Genomic DNA, 15,102 nt, shown 5'->3' with positions numbered 1-15,102 from the left:
AAAAAAAAAAAAAAGAAAAAAAAAAGAATTTTATGATGGGGTTGAGGCTGTGGCTCAGTGGTAGAGTGCTCGCCTAGCATGTGTGAGGTGCTGGGTTTGATTCTCAGCACCACATATAAATAAACAAATAAATAAAGGTCCATCAGCAACTAAAAAATACTAAATAAAAAAAAGAATTTTATGATGGATGCTGGGGTTGTGGCTCAGTGGTAGAGTGCTTGCCTATTACACATGAGGCACTGGGTTTGATCCTCAGTACCATATAAAAATTAAAAAATGAAGGTATTATATCCATTTACAACTAAAAAATGAATTTAATGGGGCTGGGATTGTGGCTCAGTAGTAAGAGCACTTGCCTTGCGTGTGTGAGGCCCTGGGTTCCATCCTCAGCACCACATAAAAAACAAAGGTATTGTGTCCATCTATAACTAAAAAAAAAATTTTTTTTTAATGTATTTAAAAAAATAAAGAAGAAAAACTTGATAATGACTGGGTATGGTGACACATGCCTGTAATCCCACCAATTTGGGATACTGAAGTAGGAGGTCACAAATTCAAGGTTAGTCTTAGCAATTTAGCCAGGCCCTAAACAACTTAGCAAGACCCTGTTTCAAAATAAAAATAAAAGGGCTAGGTATGGCCGAGCACAGTGACACAAGTTCCTGTAATTCCAGCAACTCAGGAGGTCAAGGCAGGAGGATCCTGAGTTCAAAACCAATCTCAGCAAAAGCAAGGCACTTGGCAACTCCATGAGACCCTGTATCTAAATAAAATAGAAAATAGGGCTGGGGATGTGGCTCAGTGGCTGAGTGCCCCTGAGTTCAGTCCCTGGTATTAAAAAAAAAAAAGAAAATTGATGAAGACTATCATTTGTAACTCTTTGGACTCTATTAATATATTTTCTTGGGCTGGGGATGTGGCTCAAGCGGTAGCATGCTCGCCTGGCATGTTGAGGCCCGGGTTCGATCCTTAGCACCACATACAAACAAAGATGTTGTATCCGCCGATAACTAAAAAAAATATATATATAATATATATATATATATTTTTTTTCCTCATGTTCCCTTTACTCCTTCATGGGGACTTTCTTAGAGCAAGGAGTAATTGCAGTTCTGCTTTTAACTTTCCCAGTCCCTGACGGCCCATAGTCTAGACAGTTAGGAGGTCCTAGGCTAAATTGAACTGCCTCTTTAAGTTGCTAAGCAGAACGTATGATCCCATAGACTAGCAAATCTATCAGATATTTGTCCTTGCTCACTTAATTCTGTTAACTCAAGGCTTCTGTCAACTTTGAGGCTTCTTGGGTGAAATGGTCGTGGGGTGGTAGAATAGTGAGAGGTTATCAGCAGGGCAGGAAAGAAAGATCAGTTGACAAAAGAGAAGACTAGGGCTGGGCTCGTGATCTTCATTTTATTTAATTTATTTATTAATTTTTTTAGTTTTAGGTGGACACAATACCTTTATTTTACATTTATGTGGTGCTGAGGATTGCACCCAGTGCCTCTGGCATGCTAGGCAAGCGCTCTACTGCTGAGCCACAACCCCAGCCCCTTCATATTATTTTTATTACCCAAGTATAAATAACTTCACATTGTTTTAGATAGAGGTGAGATAGTCTTTTTTTTAAAAAATGGGAATAATCACTGTGTAGCCATAGATTAGAGGCAGGGGGACTATTAAGAACACCATAAGATGGGCATGGTGGTGCATACCTGTAATCACAGCAGCTCAGGGGGCTGAGACAGGAGGATCAAGAGTTCAAAGCCAGCCTTAATAGCAGCAAGGCGCTAAGCAACTGTGTGAGACCCTGTCTCTAAATAAAATACAAAATAGGGCTGAGGATTTGGCTCAGTGGTAAAGTGCCCCTAAGTTTAATCCAGCCGCCCCCCCCCAAAAAAAAAAAAACATTAAAAAGAGGATCAGTGCTTGAACTAATCAAGGCCCTGCCTATAGGTATGGACAGAATGTGTTTGATAGAGTAGTCTTGGGTGAGTGAGTAAAAGATGGGGAAGGAATAAGAGAAAGTAAGATAACTCAAAGATTTTTGAAAAACCCTCAAAAAAATGATTGGTGGTACTACCAGTCATTATAAATAATATAAAAGAAAGAGCAGGATAGGTGAGGATGAAAAGTGAACCTCTTCTGGGATCTGTTGTGTATTCGGGATTGTGATAGCTAATAGGGATATGGTCATGTGGGAGCTTGAAACTATCAATATAGATTTGGAAGTTAGTGTAGAAAAAAATGTGAAGTGGAACCCAAGAGAAATAAAGAGGAAGGATAAGGGAAAATACCATCAATAGAAGATAGTCAAATTTTAAAAAGGACTGGTCTTAGGTGTCAGATAATATTGACAAATTAAGACCTAAGAAGAGAGTTTGCAAATTAAAAGGCCAGAGGTGAAATTAGTGTAGGATGTGGGGTGAGAGAATGTGTAACATAATTAATGGGAAGGAAGTAACAGGCATGTCTGAATCTGTTTTTTTTTTTTTTTTAATATTTATTTTTCAGTTTTCGGCGGACATAACATCTTTGTTTGTATGTGGTGCTGAGGATCGAACCCGGGCTGCACGCATGCCAGGCGAGCGCGCTACCGCTTGAGCCACATCCCCAGCCCTCTGAATCTGTTTTATCATTTATTTTGAGGATAGCAGAGTATTGAACATTTAAATGCTAATAGTAAAGAAGATCAGTAAGAAGAAGTTGAAGATTCAGGAAAGAACTAAAATAATTTTAAAAGAGGGCTGGAGATGTGGCTCAAATGGTAGCGCGCTCCCCTGGCATGCGTGCGGCCTGGGTTCGATCCTCAGCACCACATACAAACAAAGATGTTGTGTCCGCCAAAAACTAAAAAATAAATATTAAAAAAAAAATTCTCTCTCAAAAAAAAATAAATAAAAATAAAATAATTTTAAAAGAGCAGAGTTCTAGGGGACACAGAATTAAGGCTACAAGTAGAGAACGATTAAAGAAAAAGAGGAAAATAAGATTATAGATGCAAGAAAATTTGTAAGAGGATGTTAAGGCAGTCACACCTCCCCCCTGATGACCTTTTTTTTTTTGGTAGCAGGCATTGAACCCAGGGGAACTTAACCATTGAATCACATCTCCCTGAGCCCTTTTTATTTTGAGACAGGGTCTCACTAAATTGCTTAGGGCCTTGTTAAATTGCTGAGGCTGTATTTGAACTTGGAATCCTCCTTCCTCAGCCTCCCAAGATGCTGGGATTTACAAATGTACACGACCATGCCTGGCTATAATGACTTTTTTTTCAATGAAGAATTATTTACTGTGAGAGTATAGGAGATGAATTCAGGCACTAAGGAGAATGCCAAAGGTTTGTAATGACAGCCAAGCAAAATAGAAGAGGTTATTGATTGAAATCAAGTAAAAGGACTAAACCAACAGTATTCAAGCCTTACTGAGAGAGGAAAATATACAGTTTGGAGTGGCACCAATGATAATTGTATGCTTTTTATATCTTAAGCTTTTGTTTAGTTCTCTAGAAAAGGCAAATTGTTGATCTAGAATTAAGTACTTAAGGTTTAAATATATAAAAGGGTCACAATGAAGATAGTAGTTTGGCTAATTAATCTATGGTCCAGGCTGGTTAGGTAAGAAAGAATAATGTGACATAGGGCTGAATTTGGAGGAAATGGAGGCATCTAGTACTTGAAGATCTTGTCAAAGGCAGTTTAAAACCTGGGTCTCACTGGGCATTGTGGTGCATACCCCACAATCCCAGCAATTTGGGAGGCTGAAATAGGAGGATCACAAAAGATGGGGATTTAGCTCAGAGGTAAAGCACACCTGGGTTCAGTTCCCAATACATCTCCCTCAAAAACAAACAAAACCAAAACCATGGTCGCAGAAGGATTTCCTTTGCATCTTGTTACGTATCTTTTTCCTGTGATTTATGACGTAATAAATAGCATGGCATTTCTTTTCTATTTTATGTCATCAAAGTTCCTTATTTTGTATATCATTCTGTTAGCTTAGTTGGAAAAAAAAGCAATAGTAATTGTGCTCTCAGGATGTTCTATGACATTATTTCATTCAAGAAACATTTAGTATCTCATGTGGGCCAAGCAGTAAATATTTGAGGTGCTGATGAGATTGAAGTTTGGCCTAATTTCCATTACTTATATCTGTTGCCATTTTAACTTTCAGTCTTTCCGTATGCCTTGATTTGTGAATCATCTCAGACTTTCAGAGTAAGGGAGTATGGATATCAAGAAATTTGAGGGGCTGGGATTGTGGCTCAGCAGTAGAGCGCTCACCTAGCATGGGCGGGACCTGGGTTCGATCCTCAGCACCACATAAAAATAAAAGGTATTGTGTTGTGTCCATCTACACCTAAAAAATAAATTAATTAATTAAAAAAGAAATTTGAGAAATCCTCTTTCCCTTTTTTTGGTATTGGGTATTACACTCAGAGATGCTATATCAGAGATGAGCTATATCCCCAGTCCTTTTTAATTTTGAAAAAGGGTCTTGCTAAGTTGCTTAGGCCTCACTATGTTGCTAATACTGGCTTTGAACTTGGTGATCTCCCTGCCTTAACCTCAGAAATCCCTGGGATTACTGAACCACCATGCCCAGCCTCCCTTTTTGTCTTAATATAACTCTTCCTTCATTTTTTTTTCTCAGAATTTGCTTATAAATTGAACTTAGAAATATAATGATGTAATGATGTTTGGGGCAACTGGGTAAGGTGTCCATAATCTCTACTAGGAATGAAAAGCATTTATTTAATGTAGACTTCCATGCTTTGTGGGGAGTACCTCCTTAGCATAACCTTTTTTCTGTATCTAATTTTTCTGTCTCATCTGTCAGGCACCTGAAATAACACCAGCCCCTTAGAAAAGAGTGAGTTGGGGCTGGGAATGTAATTCAGTGGTGCAGTGCTTGCCTAGCATGCATGACATTCTGGGTTCAATCCTTAGCACTCAAAAAAAAAAAAAAAAAAAAGAAAGAAAGAAAGAAAGAAAGAAATGCAGATTTATGAGCCATGACCTGCTTAATTGGCTTCTGTGAGAATGGGGCTTAGAAACTTGTAACAAGTTCTTCGGGTGAATGTTTGATATACTAGTCTGTCTTTGACATAGAAGGTAATGGCAATATGTTAGTAGAAGGTGCCTCATGCATTATAAAAATTGTTTGCTCAGGTCATAGCTCTAATCCGTTTTAAAAATCTGTTATAGCTACAGTATTGTTGTGATTTACTTTTTTTCTACATTTATTTATTGGTTCTTTTTAGTTATACATGACAGCAGAAACCATTCTGATATAATTTACAAGCATGGAATATATTTTCCAGTTAGAATCCCATTCCTTTTTTGGGGGGGCGGGTACAGGGGATTGAATCCAAGAGTGCCTAACCACTGAGCCACATCCTCAGCTCTTTTTTATATTCAGAGACAGAATCTCACTGAGTTGCTTAGGGCCTCCCTGCGTTGCTGAGACCTCTTAATCCTGCCTCAGTCTCCCGATAGGATCCCATTCTTATGAATGTTCATGATGGTAGTATTCACTGTGTTGTTTTCATATATGTACATGGGAAAATTATGTCAGATTCATTCCACTTTCTTTATTTTTCTTATTCTCTCTCCTTTTCCTCCTTCTTCCATTGTTAATCTATTGCACTCCTATTCTATTCTCACACACACACCTGTGGTTTACTTTTTATTATGAAAAATGTCAAAATTATAAGAAAATTGAGACTAATAGATAGTTAATAATTAATACTTGTACCATGAATATTTTACTGTATTTGTTTATTTTTCTGCTTTAGCTCTTTTAAAGTGAATTGTAGGGGCTGGGGATGTGGCTCAAGCGGTAGCGTGCTCGCCTGGTGTGCCTGCGGCCGGGGTTCGATCCTCAGCACCACATACAAACAAAGATGTTGTGTCCGCCGAAAACTAAAATAAATAAATAAATAAATATTAAAAAAAATAAAAATAAAGTGAATTGTAGGCATTATTACATTTGACACTAAATACTCTGGCAAAATTATTTCCTAGTGTCTTCTAATAGCCACTCCATATTTTATATATATTTTTTCCAGTTATCTCAAAAATGTGTTTTGGCCAGGTGTGCTGGTGCGTGCCTGTAACCCAACTACTCAGGAGGCTGAGGCAGGAGAATCGCGAGTTCAAAGCCAGCCTCAGCAACAGCAAGGCGCTAAGCAACTCAGTAAAACCCTGTCTTGAAATAAAATACAAAATAGGACTGGGGATGTGGCTCAGTGGTTAAGTGCCCCTAAGTTCAATCCTTTGTGACCCCCCCCCCCAAAAAAAATGTGTTTTGTAGCTAGTTTATTCAAGCCAGAATCAGTCAAGAATTATGTATTATATTTAAGGCCCCAATCTTAAATTTTTGAAAATCTAGAACAGCCCTACGTTAAGTATTTAATCTAGCAGGTTCAGGCCCTGTGGTCTACCCAGAAATTAAACAAACAAACAAATAAACTTGGGATGATGGAGAGGGGGAAGAGTAGAAGTCCATTTGATTAGACAAAGGGGAATGAAGGGAAAAGGGGTGGTGTGGGAGAGGAGAATAGGAAGGACAGTAGAATTAATGGGACATAATTTTCCTATCCTTACATTTTGAATACTCAACCAAGGTAATTCCACATCATGTACAACCTCAAGAATAGGGTCCTAATTAGAATAAATTATACTCCATGTATGTATCATGCCAAAATACATTTTATATCTAAAAAGAAAGCCTTGACTAAGAATTAACTAAGAAATTAAATTTAAAAATGCAGTAATAATTAAAAAAAAAGCCTGAAACATTGTAAATTGGAATAGTCAAAAGAGGCTTAATTGAGGAGAGTGACTGATAAGAACACAAATGAGAGAACAGAGATTAAAATTAATTTTTGTAAAAAAAAAAATGTGTTTTTTTAACTGATTAGCACTTGACTTTTCAAGTACAGTTTGGGGACTACTGCCAATTGCTTACAAAAATAATTGTTTTTTGTTTTACAGTGGGCAAATCAAACTAGCAGATTTTGGACTTGCTCGGCTTTATAACTCTGAAGAGAGGTGAGACATTCATCAAAATTATATGTGGGACTGGGCATGGTGGAACACACCTGTAATCTCAACAACTTAGGGAGGTCCTAAGCAACTTAGTGAGACACCCTGTTCAAAATTAAAAGGGACTGGAGATGTGGCTCACCCATGGGTTCAATCTCCACTATGTAAAAAAACTTACATGTGAGAAGGATCTCTAGAGGCCCAGGGAGTTTAAGGCCAGCCTGAGCAACATAGACTATGCCTCAAAAAATAAAAATAGCAAAATTTAAATTGTAGGTGGACACAATACCTTTATTTATTTATTTGTTTGTTTGTTTATGTGAAGGTGAGGATTGAACCCAGTCCGTCACACGTGCTAGGCAAGCATTTTACCACTGAGCTACAACCCCAGTCCCCTATCCAGATTACTTTTAGATTGTTAGATTGTTGTGAGCTGTTTCAACAATTTCATCTTCAATTGGAAGCTATTTTTGTTTGCCTTTAGCTGTGTATTTATCATCAAAATCATTGTAAATTTATATAATGATGGTTTTACATTGCAGTCGTCCTTACACAAACAAAGTTATTACTCTATGGTACCGACCTCCTGAGCTGCTGCTGGGGGAAGAGCGCTATACACCAGCCATAGATGTCTGGAGCTGCGGGTAAGGTTCTGTTAATACTTTCTTTTGTCTGTAACTCACATATTATTGATCTGTACTCTCTTTTCTCTCTACATTGGCTTTTAACAGTTCTTCTAAAATTCTAAAGTTTCTCTGTGGAGTATTAATATCAGTGATACACCTTTTCTTTAAACATTTCCTCAATTGTCTTTTTTTTTTTAACTTCATTTGAATTAGGATTTAAGTGATTAAGATCCACAGATTATAGTTGATTACCCCAAGTCTTTTAATTAGACGTCCTCCTTCCATCTCTCTTTGTTTTGTTTCCTTACACTTTCCTTAGAGGAAACTAGGTAATTTGTTCTGTAGACTTCTCACAGCCTGAATTTTGCTGATTGTATCCTTATAGCTGGTTTTTATTTTTTTGCTTTTTTTTTTTTCCTTCCCTCTCTTTCATTCCCTCATCCCCTATACACTCAGTACCAGGGATTGAACTCAGGGTTGCTTAACCCTGAGCCACATCTCTAGCCCTTTTTTATATTTTATTTAGAGACAGGGTCTCACTGGGTTGCTTAGGGCCTCTCTTAAGTTGTCCAGGCTGGCTTTGAACTTGAGATTCTCCTGCTGCAACCTCCCAAGCCTCCAGGATTATAGACGTGTGTCACTGCTCCTGGCTCTCTCATGTTCTTTATCCCTTTTATTTTCTGTAAATTGTAGGGGAATTCAGGGTTGATTTCTCAACCACCCACTGACCCTTAAACTACTTTACACAGGTGGGTTTGAGGTTTTTATTTTCTTTTGGGGGAGATGGGTACTGGGATTGACTTAGGAGCACTCAACCACTGAGACACATCCCTAGCCGTATTTTGTATTTTTTTTTTTTTTTAGGCTGGCTTTGGATTTTGAGTGCTTCTAACAGAAGATCAGTGGTAGATCAGAATTGAGGGTAGCAAGTGATAGGAACCACTGATAAGAGAACAAACTGTGAATGAGTGTGTTATATATTGAGAATTTAAAAATAATGAAACAATCCACTATAAATTAGTAGCTTTTGATTATGGCCGTTTGGGGACGGTTATAAACAATGCCTCATAAAATATTAATCCCTATTCAGGCAGATTTACACACATACCCCACTTGATAAATAACAGTTGTCTCTATTAATTTATTTTGGCCTTTGTCTATATTTTTACAGTTGTCTCTTTTTATGATATTATTAACTATTGATGATCATTGCCTATATCCCTTAATTCATTTGTGGTAATTTTATAATGGTAATATTCTCATCATACCATTCTTTATTAGAATATTTATATAAAGATAATACCCCAGGTACAAACTGTGTAGAAAAGTTAGGATAATGCTTAATTCTGTTTATTTACCAGTTCAAAATAATGATGTAGTTTTCTACTATTCCCAGAGATAACCAGTGAGAAAGATTTTGGTTTTATTTTTTACTTTAATTTTACAAACTCCTGGATTTAAGCATATTTGATGTGTTTTAATTCATTGTAGTTATTATCCTTATTCCTGTTTAAACTATCTAGTTTTTTTTTTACCAGTGGGAGCTTTGTCAGGTTATTTCTTGAGTTTTGTTGATAATCATCGTGGGTTTTTTTGTTTATTTGTTTTTTTGGGTACTAGGGATGGAACCAAGGGGCTCTTTACCACTGTACTAAATTCTCAGCCCTTTTTATTTTTTTAATATTTTTTTAGTTGTAGTTGGACACAATACCTTTATTTTACTTATTTATTTTTATGTGATGCTGAGGATCAAACCCAGAGCCTCACGTGCTAAGCAAGTATTCTACCACTGAGCTACAATCCCAGCCCTTTATTTTAGAGATGGGGTCTCATCAAGTTAACTGCTTAGGGCCTCACTAAATTACTGAGGCTGGCCTCAAACTTGCAATCCTCCTGCCTCAGCCTCCCAAGTGGCTGGGATTATAGGCATATACTATTGCATCTGGCTTCAATAGTAGTCTTTGATATTCTTCCTTATTTTTTGGTTTCAGGCTTATCCTATCCTGTTCATTTTTTGCCCTACTACATGATATTAGCTATTACTCTAAAAAGCCTTCATTCCTTTGTGGAAAATTACAATAGAAACCACAATTTTTGTGTTAGAGGAACAGACATCTTTAAATGGGTTAGTTGTTAGTTGTTTCTTACATTGTATGACACACTGTCCTTGACCTCCATGCTTTATTGTTTTGACATATGTACTTCATGATATAGTATATCCCATTCTTTCCTTTCCTCACATTTTTTTTTTGGTACTGGGGTTAAATTCAGGGGCACTCAACTGCTGAACCACATCCCCAGCCCTATTTTGTATTTTTAGAGACAGGATCTCACTGAGTTGCTTAGTGCCTTGCCATTGCAAAGGTTGGTTTTGAACTCTTGATCCTCCTGGCACTGTAGGGGTTTTATTTCAAAAAATTCAAAAGGATAATAGAAAAAGATAATTTCTGTGGCAGCTTACCCAATCAAAAGAAACTTTAGTTAAGTTTTACTGACTCAAGCTGGATATGTTTGTGTTCTGGGCTATTTGCTTTAGCAGTATTAGCAACTAAGCTCTAAAATTAACACCCCAGTAAGATGTATTGGGAAAGTTCATAGTTCTTTTAGTATTATTATTTCAGTCTGTGCAACCTGTCACTTCTGCAGTAGCAAAGAGTTGATTACATAATGAATGTTTTAGCCACCCAAAGTTTGGAAACTGAAATAAAACACAATTAGAAATTGAAACTATAGAAAACTAGTCTTACTTTAAAGTTCAACTTACAAGATTATGCTTACCTTTTTTTAAAAAAAATATTTTTATAGTAGATGAACACAATACCTTTATTTTATTTGTATGTGGTGCTGAGGATTGAACCCAATGCCTCACACGTGTTAAGCAAGCTTACTCTACCAGCTGAGCTATAATCCCAGCCGTATGCTTACCTTTCGAAGTGAACTTATTACTTTGATGTTCCATGTTAGTTTCTCTTAAGATATTTATACAGAATGTGTTTTTTTTTGTTTTGTTTTACAGAGAATTAATATAGTAGTTCAGTGTACAAATCAGAGGAGAAACTAGAAAGACTAGTACAACAAATTATATGTGAAATGAGAAAACCTTGCTATTGTGTTTTTCATTTATCTCCTCTTATTTCCAGTTGTTAGAACAGTGGAACTTTCTTCTTTTTCTTTTTCATTTTCTTTTTCTTTTTTTTTTGTATTGGGAATTTAATCCAGGGGTGCTTCACCACTTACTGGTCTTACTGAGTTGTTTAGGTACTCATTAAGTTCCTGAGGCTGGCCTTGAACATGCAATCCTCCTGTTTTAGCCTCCCTATAACACTGGAACTTGATTTGGCAGTTAATGTTTAAGGTCTGTTGAAAATAGAATAAATTTTACTTTTTTCCATCTCTAACATTTGAATACCAGAAGCAAAAAGTTGCCTTTTGTCAATTGAGATTAATAAATGTTAATAGGTGCTGATTTCTTAAAAAACTACGTTTTTCTTTCTCAAGTTAAAGAATTTCAAAATAAATATATAAAATTTGGGTCTGTGAATATTTGTAAATAAATCTTCTTTCAAAGCATAAGTCAAACCAGACATGATGATGGCACACAGCTGTAATCCCAGCTACTTGGGAGACTGAGGCAGAAGAATTCACAATTTTGAGGCCAGCCTAGGCAAGTTAATGAGACCCTATCTCAAAATAAAAAATGAAAAGGGCTAAGATGTAGCTCGGTGGTAGAACAATCCCCAGTACCCCCCCAAATACATACACAAACACAAGTCAGAAGAGATTTATTGCCCCCTACCTTTTTTAACATGCTGGGTTAAAAAATGAAATATTTCATGCATACAAAAAGTATATATTTTTTCTCTAATTTTACTTTGAAATAATTAATTAAAACTAATTAAGAATTATAAGACCTATGGGGCTGCTCAGTAATAGAGCACTGCCTAGCATGTGTGAGGCACTGGGTTCAATTCTCAGCACCACATATAAATAAATAAAATAAAGGTCCATTGACAACTTAAAAAAGTTTTAAGACCTACAAAGAACTTCTGCACAGCCTTTATCTAGATGTATTCCCCCACCTCACCCCCAGTACCTAAGTATTGAATCCAGAGTGGACTGCACTCTCTTACTAAGCTACATTCCCAGGCCCTCCCTCCTTTATTTAATTGCATTGCCGGGCACAGTGGCACATACTTGTAAGCAGGAGAATCCCAATTTCAAAGCCATCTTCAGCAAATCAGCAAGTCCCTAAGCAATTTTTTGAGACCCTGTCTCAAAATAAAAAAAGGGCTGGGCGTGAAGCTCAGTTGTAAAAAGTGCCCTCAGGTTCTGTCCCTGGTACAAAAAAAAAAAAAAAGGTAAAAAAAAGTGCTTCACAAATTTGCATGTTATCCTTGGATAGGACCATGCTAATCTCTATATTTTTCTAATTTTAATATATGTGCTATCAAAATAAGCACACCTCACCTTTTTTATAAATCTTGATTTTGAGACAGGGTCTTGCTGTCTTTCTCAGGCTGGCCTTGAATTTGTAATCTTCCTGCCTTAGCCTCCTGTGTAGTTGAGGTTACAGGTATATGTCCCCACACCTGGCAGCACTGGGACTTGAACACAGGACCTCACACATGCTAGGCAAGCACCCTATTATTGAGCTGCATTCCCAGCTCACTAAAGTTTTTAGACCTTTTTATTAAAATATAAAATAAACTGCATCTGTTTAAAGTACACAACTGAAAAGTTTTGACCTAATTTAGTTACTGTGAAACCATTACCACAGTCAAGAAATGGTCACCTAAAAAGATTCCTTGTATCATTTTGTAATCCTTCTCTTGTACCTACATTATCCCATTCCAGGGAAACCACTATTTTGTTTTTCTAAAAGTTTTATGTAAGTGGAATCATATAATATATTTACCTCGCCCAGGACATTTTTTATTCAACATAAATTGAGGTTCATTCTTATTAGTGTCACTAGTTTTGTTGTTATGTTTGTTTGGGTTCTAGGATCTAACCCAGGGTTGCTGTATTACTGGTCTTTATCCCCAGTCCTTTTAAATTTTTTTTATTTTGAGACATGGTCTCACTAAGTTGCTGAGGCTGGCCTCAAACTTGTGATCCTCCTGCCTTCCAAGTCATTGAAATTACAGGCCTGAGCTTCCTTGATGGCTATTTGTTTTTGAGACAGAGACTTACCTTGTTGTCCAGGTTCAAGGTTCATGGGATCAAGTGATTCTTCTGCCTCATCTTTCTAAGTGGCTGGGATTATAAATATGTATGACCAAGCCTGACTAGAATGACTAATTTTTAACATCTTGCCACATTGGCACACACATATATATAACACATATATACATAAAATAAAAAATGTTTATGCTGGGATTGTGGTTCAGCGGTAGAGCACTTGCCTAGCATGGGCAGGTCCCGGGTTCGATCCTCAGCACCACATAAAAATAAAAGGCATTGTGTTGTGTCCATCTACACCTAAAAAATAAATATTAAAAAAAAGTTTATGTTTTTATCATATTTTTTCCAGACTTGTTTGAAGGAAGTTGCATATATCATGCCTTTTCCCTCTTTAATATTTAATATATAGCCCTTAAAAACAAATGAACCTCTTATATAACCATAGTATAGTGATAAAATATTTTTATTTAATACTGTACATTTCATATTTCAGTTTTTATTAGTACCATAAGTAATGTCCTAGTAACAATACCCCCAATTCAGGTCCTGTCCAGGATCATGAGGGCTGGTGATTAGCTTGGTAATATAAGAGTGCTCACCTGTCAAGATTGAGGCTCTGGGTTCAATCCCCAGCACCTGAGGGAAAGTGAATATGCCAATCCAAGATCATTATTATTCTTAGTTGTCTTATTATTTATTTATTTATTTAAATGGAATTTTGCTGTGTTGTTCAGACTGGTCTCAAATTCATGGGCCTAAGTGATTCTTCTCGCATTTGCATTATAGATGAATATAAATTTTCTACCATGTAGATTCAGGTTACACATCTTTTTTTTCCCCTCCAGTGCTGGGAATTGAACCCAGGGCCTCAAACATGGCAGGCAAGCCCCTATCGCTTAGTTACTTCCCCAGTCCAGGGTATGTTTTTTGTGGGGGTGGGGGATTACTGGAGGTTGAACTCATAGACACTCGATCATGAGCCACATCCCTAGCCCTATTTTTATTAGAGACAGGGTCTCACCGAGTTGCCTAGTGCCTTCCTAAATTGCTGATGGTGGCATTGAACTCAGGATCCCCCTGCCTCAGACTCCTGAGCTGCTCGGATTACAGGTGTATGCCTCCATGCCTAGCAGGTTATGTATTTTTTTAAAAATATTTTTTTAGATGATGATGGATCTTTATTTTATTCATTTATTTATATGTGGTGTTAAGAGTCGAACCCAGTGCCTCGCACATGCTAGGCAAGCGCTCTACCACTGAGCCACAACCCCAGCCCCAGATTATGCATTTTTGAATGGAATATTTTCATAAGCAATTTTCCCTGGGGCGCTTTGAGCCCCCTTTTTAAAAAATTTTTTATTTTTATTCTATCTTGAGTCTCACTAAGTTGCTTAGGGTCTAGCTAAATTGCTGAGATTGCCTCAGCCTCCCAAGTCCCTGGGATTATAGGTGTGTACTACTTTGCCTGGCCTTAAGCACTGTTGTATTTCTCTCAGAGTATCATGTGTGTACTTACATGGATTTTGTTTGCCCTTTAGTATTGATATTAATTTTTGTCATTTGGTTAAGTTGTTGTTTTTTCCCCCCACTAAACTTACTGGTTTTATTCTTTTTTAAAAAAAATTTAATTTTTTGGGCGAGGGTTGTGGCTCAGCGGTAGAGCGCTCTTCTAGCATGTGCGAGGCCCTAGTTCAATCCTCAGCACCATAAATAAATAAATAAATAAATAAATAAATAAATAAAATAAAGGCGTTGTGTCCAACTACAACTAAAAAAGATTTTTTTAAAAATTTTTTTAGTTATTAGGTAAACATAATATATTTTATTTTTATGTGGTGCTGAGGATCAAACCCAGTGCCTCATGCACACTAGGTGAGCACTTTACCACTGAGCCACAACCCCAGCCCCTAAAAAAAATATTTTAAAAATATATTTATTTTTTAGTTATAGGTGGACACAATATCTTTATTTTTTTATTTTTATATGGTGCTGAGGATCCAACCCAGTGCCTCATGCGTGCTAGGTGAGCACTCTACCTCTGCGCCACAACCCCAGACTATTGGTTTTATTCTTATAGTTAATAAAGGAAGTTTTAGGGAGATGCTTTGAGACTGTGTAAATATATTCATATGGTTTTGAATGTCCTGTTCAAAATGACAAAGTATTTGTATAAGCATAATTTATTTGAAAATCATATTAGAACTGATTCTGGCTGATATTTTTTTTTTTTTTTTTTTTTTTTTTTT

General features: G+C 36.8%; 1 protein-coding gene and 1 pseudogene across 10 annotated transcripts in view; one reads left to right on the top strand and one right to left on the bottom strand.

Annotated features, from left to right (window-relative positions):
- Cdk12 (cyclin dependent kinase 12) overlaps window positions 1-15,102 on the top strand; it is an 86,792-nt gene that overhangs the window by 34,196 nt on the left and 37,494 nt on the right. For all 10 annotated transcript variants that reach the window (XM_048785230.1, XM_048785216.1, XM_048785221.1 and 7 more), the window contains exons 7-8: window positions 6,996-7,052; window positions 7,589-7,690. In XM_048785230.1, the coding sequence (XP_048641187.1) occupies window positions 6,996-7,052; window positions 7,589-7,690 (159 nt within the window). The remainder of the gene's footprint in view (window positions 1-6,995; window positions 7,053-7,588; window positions 7,691-15,102) is intronic.
- On the bottom strand, window positions 12,033-12,132 carry LOC125611306 (annotated as a pseudogene).

The sequence above is a fragment of the Marmota marmota genome, unplaced genomic scaffold (genome assembly GCF_001458135.2).
Source record: "Marmota marmota marmota unplaced genomic scaffold, marMar, whole genome shotgun sequence".
Classification (NCBI taxonomy): domain Eukaryota; kingdom Metazoa; phylum Chordata; class Mammalia; order Rodentia; family Sciuridae; genus Marmota; species Marmota marmota.
This window is presented reverse-complemented; position numbering and strand designations above follow the sequence as displayed.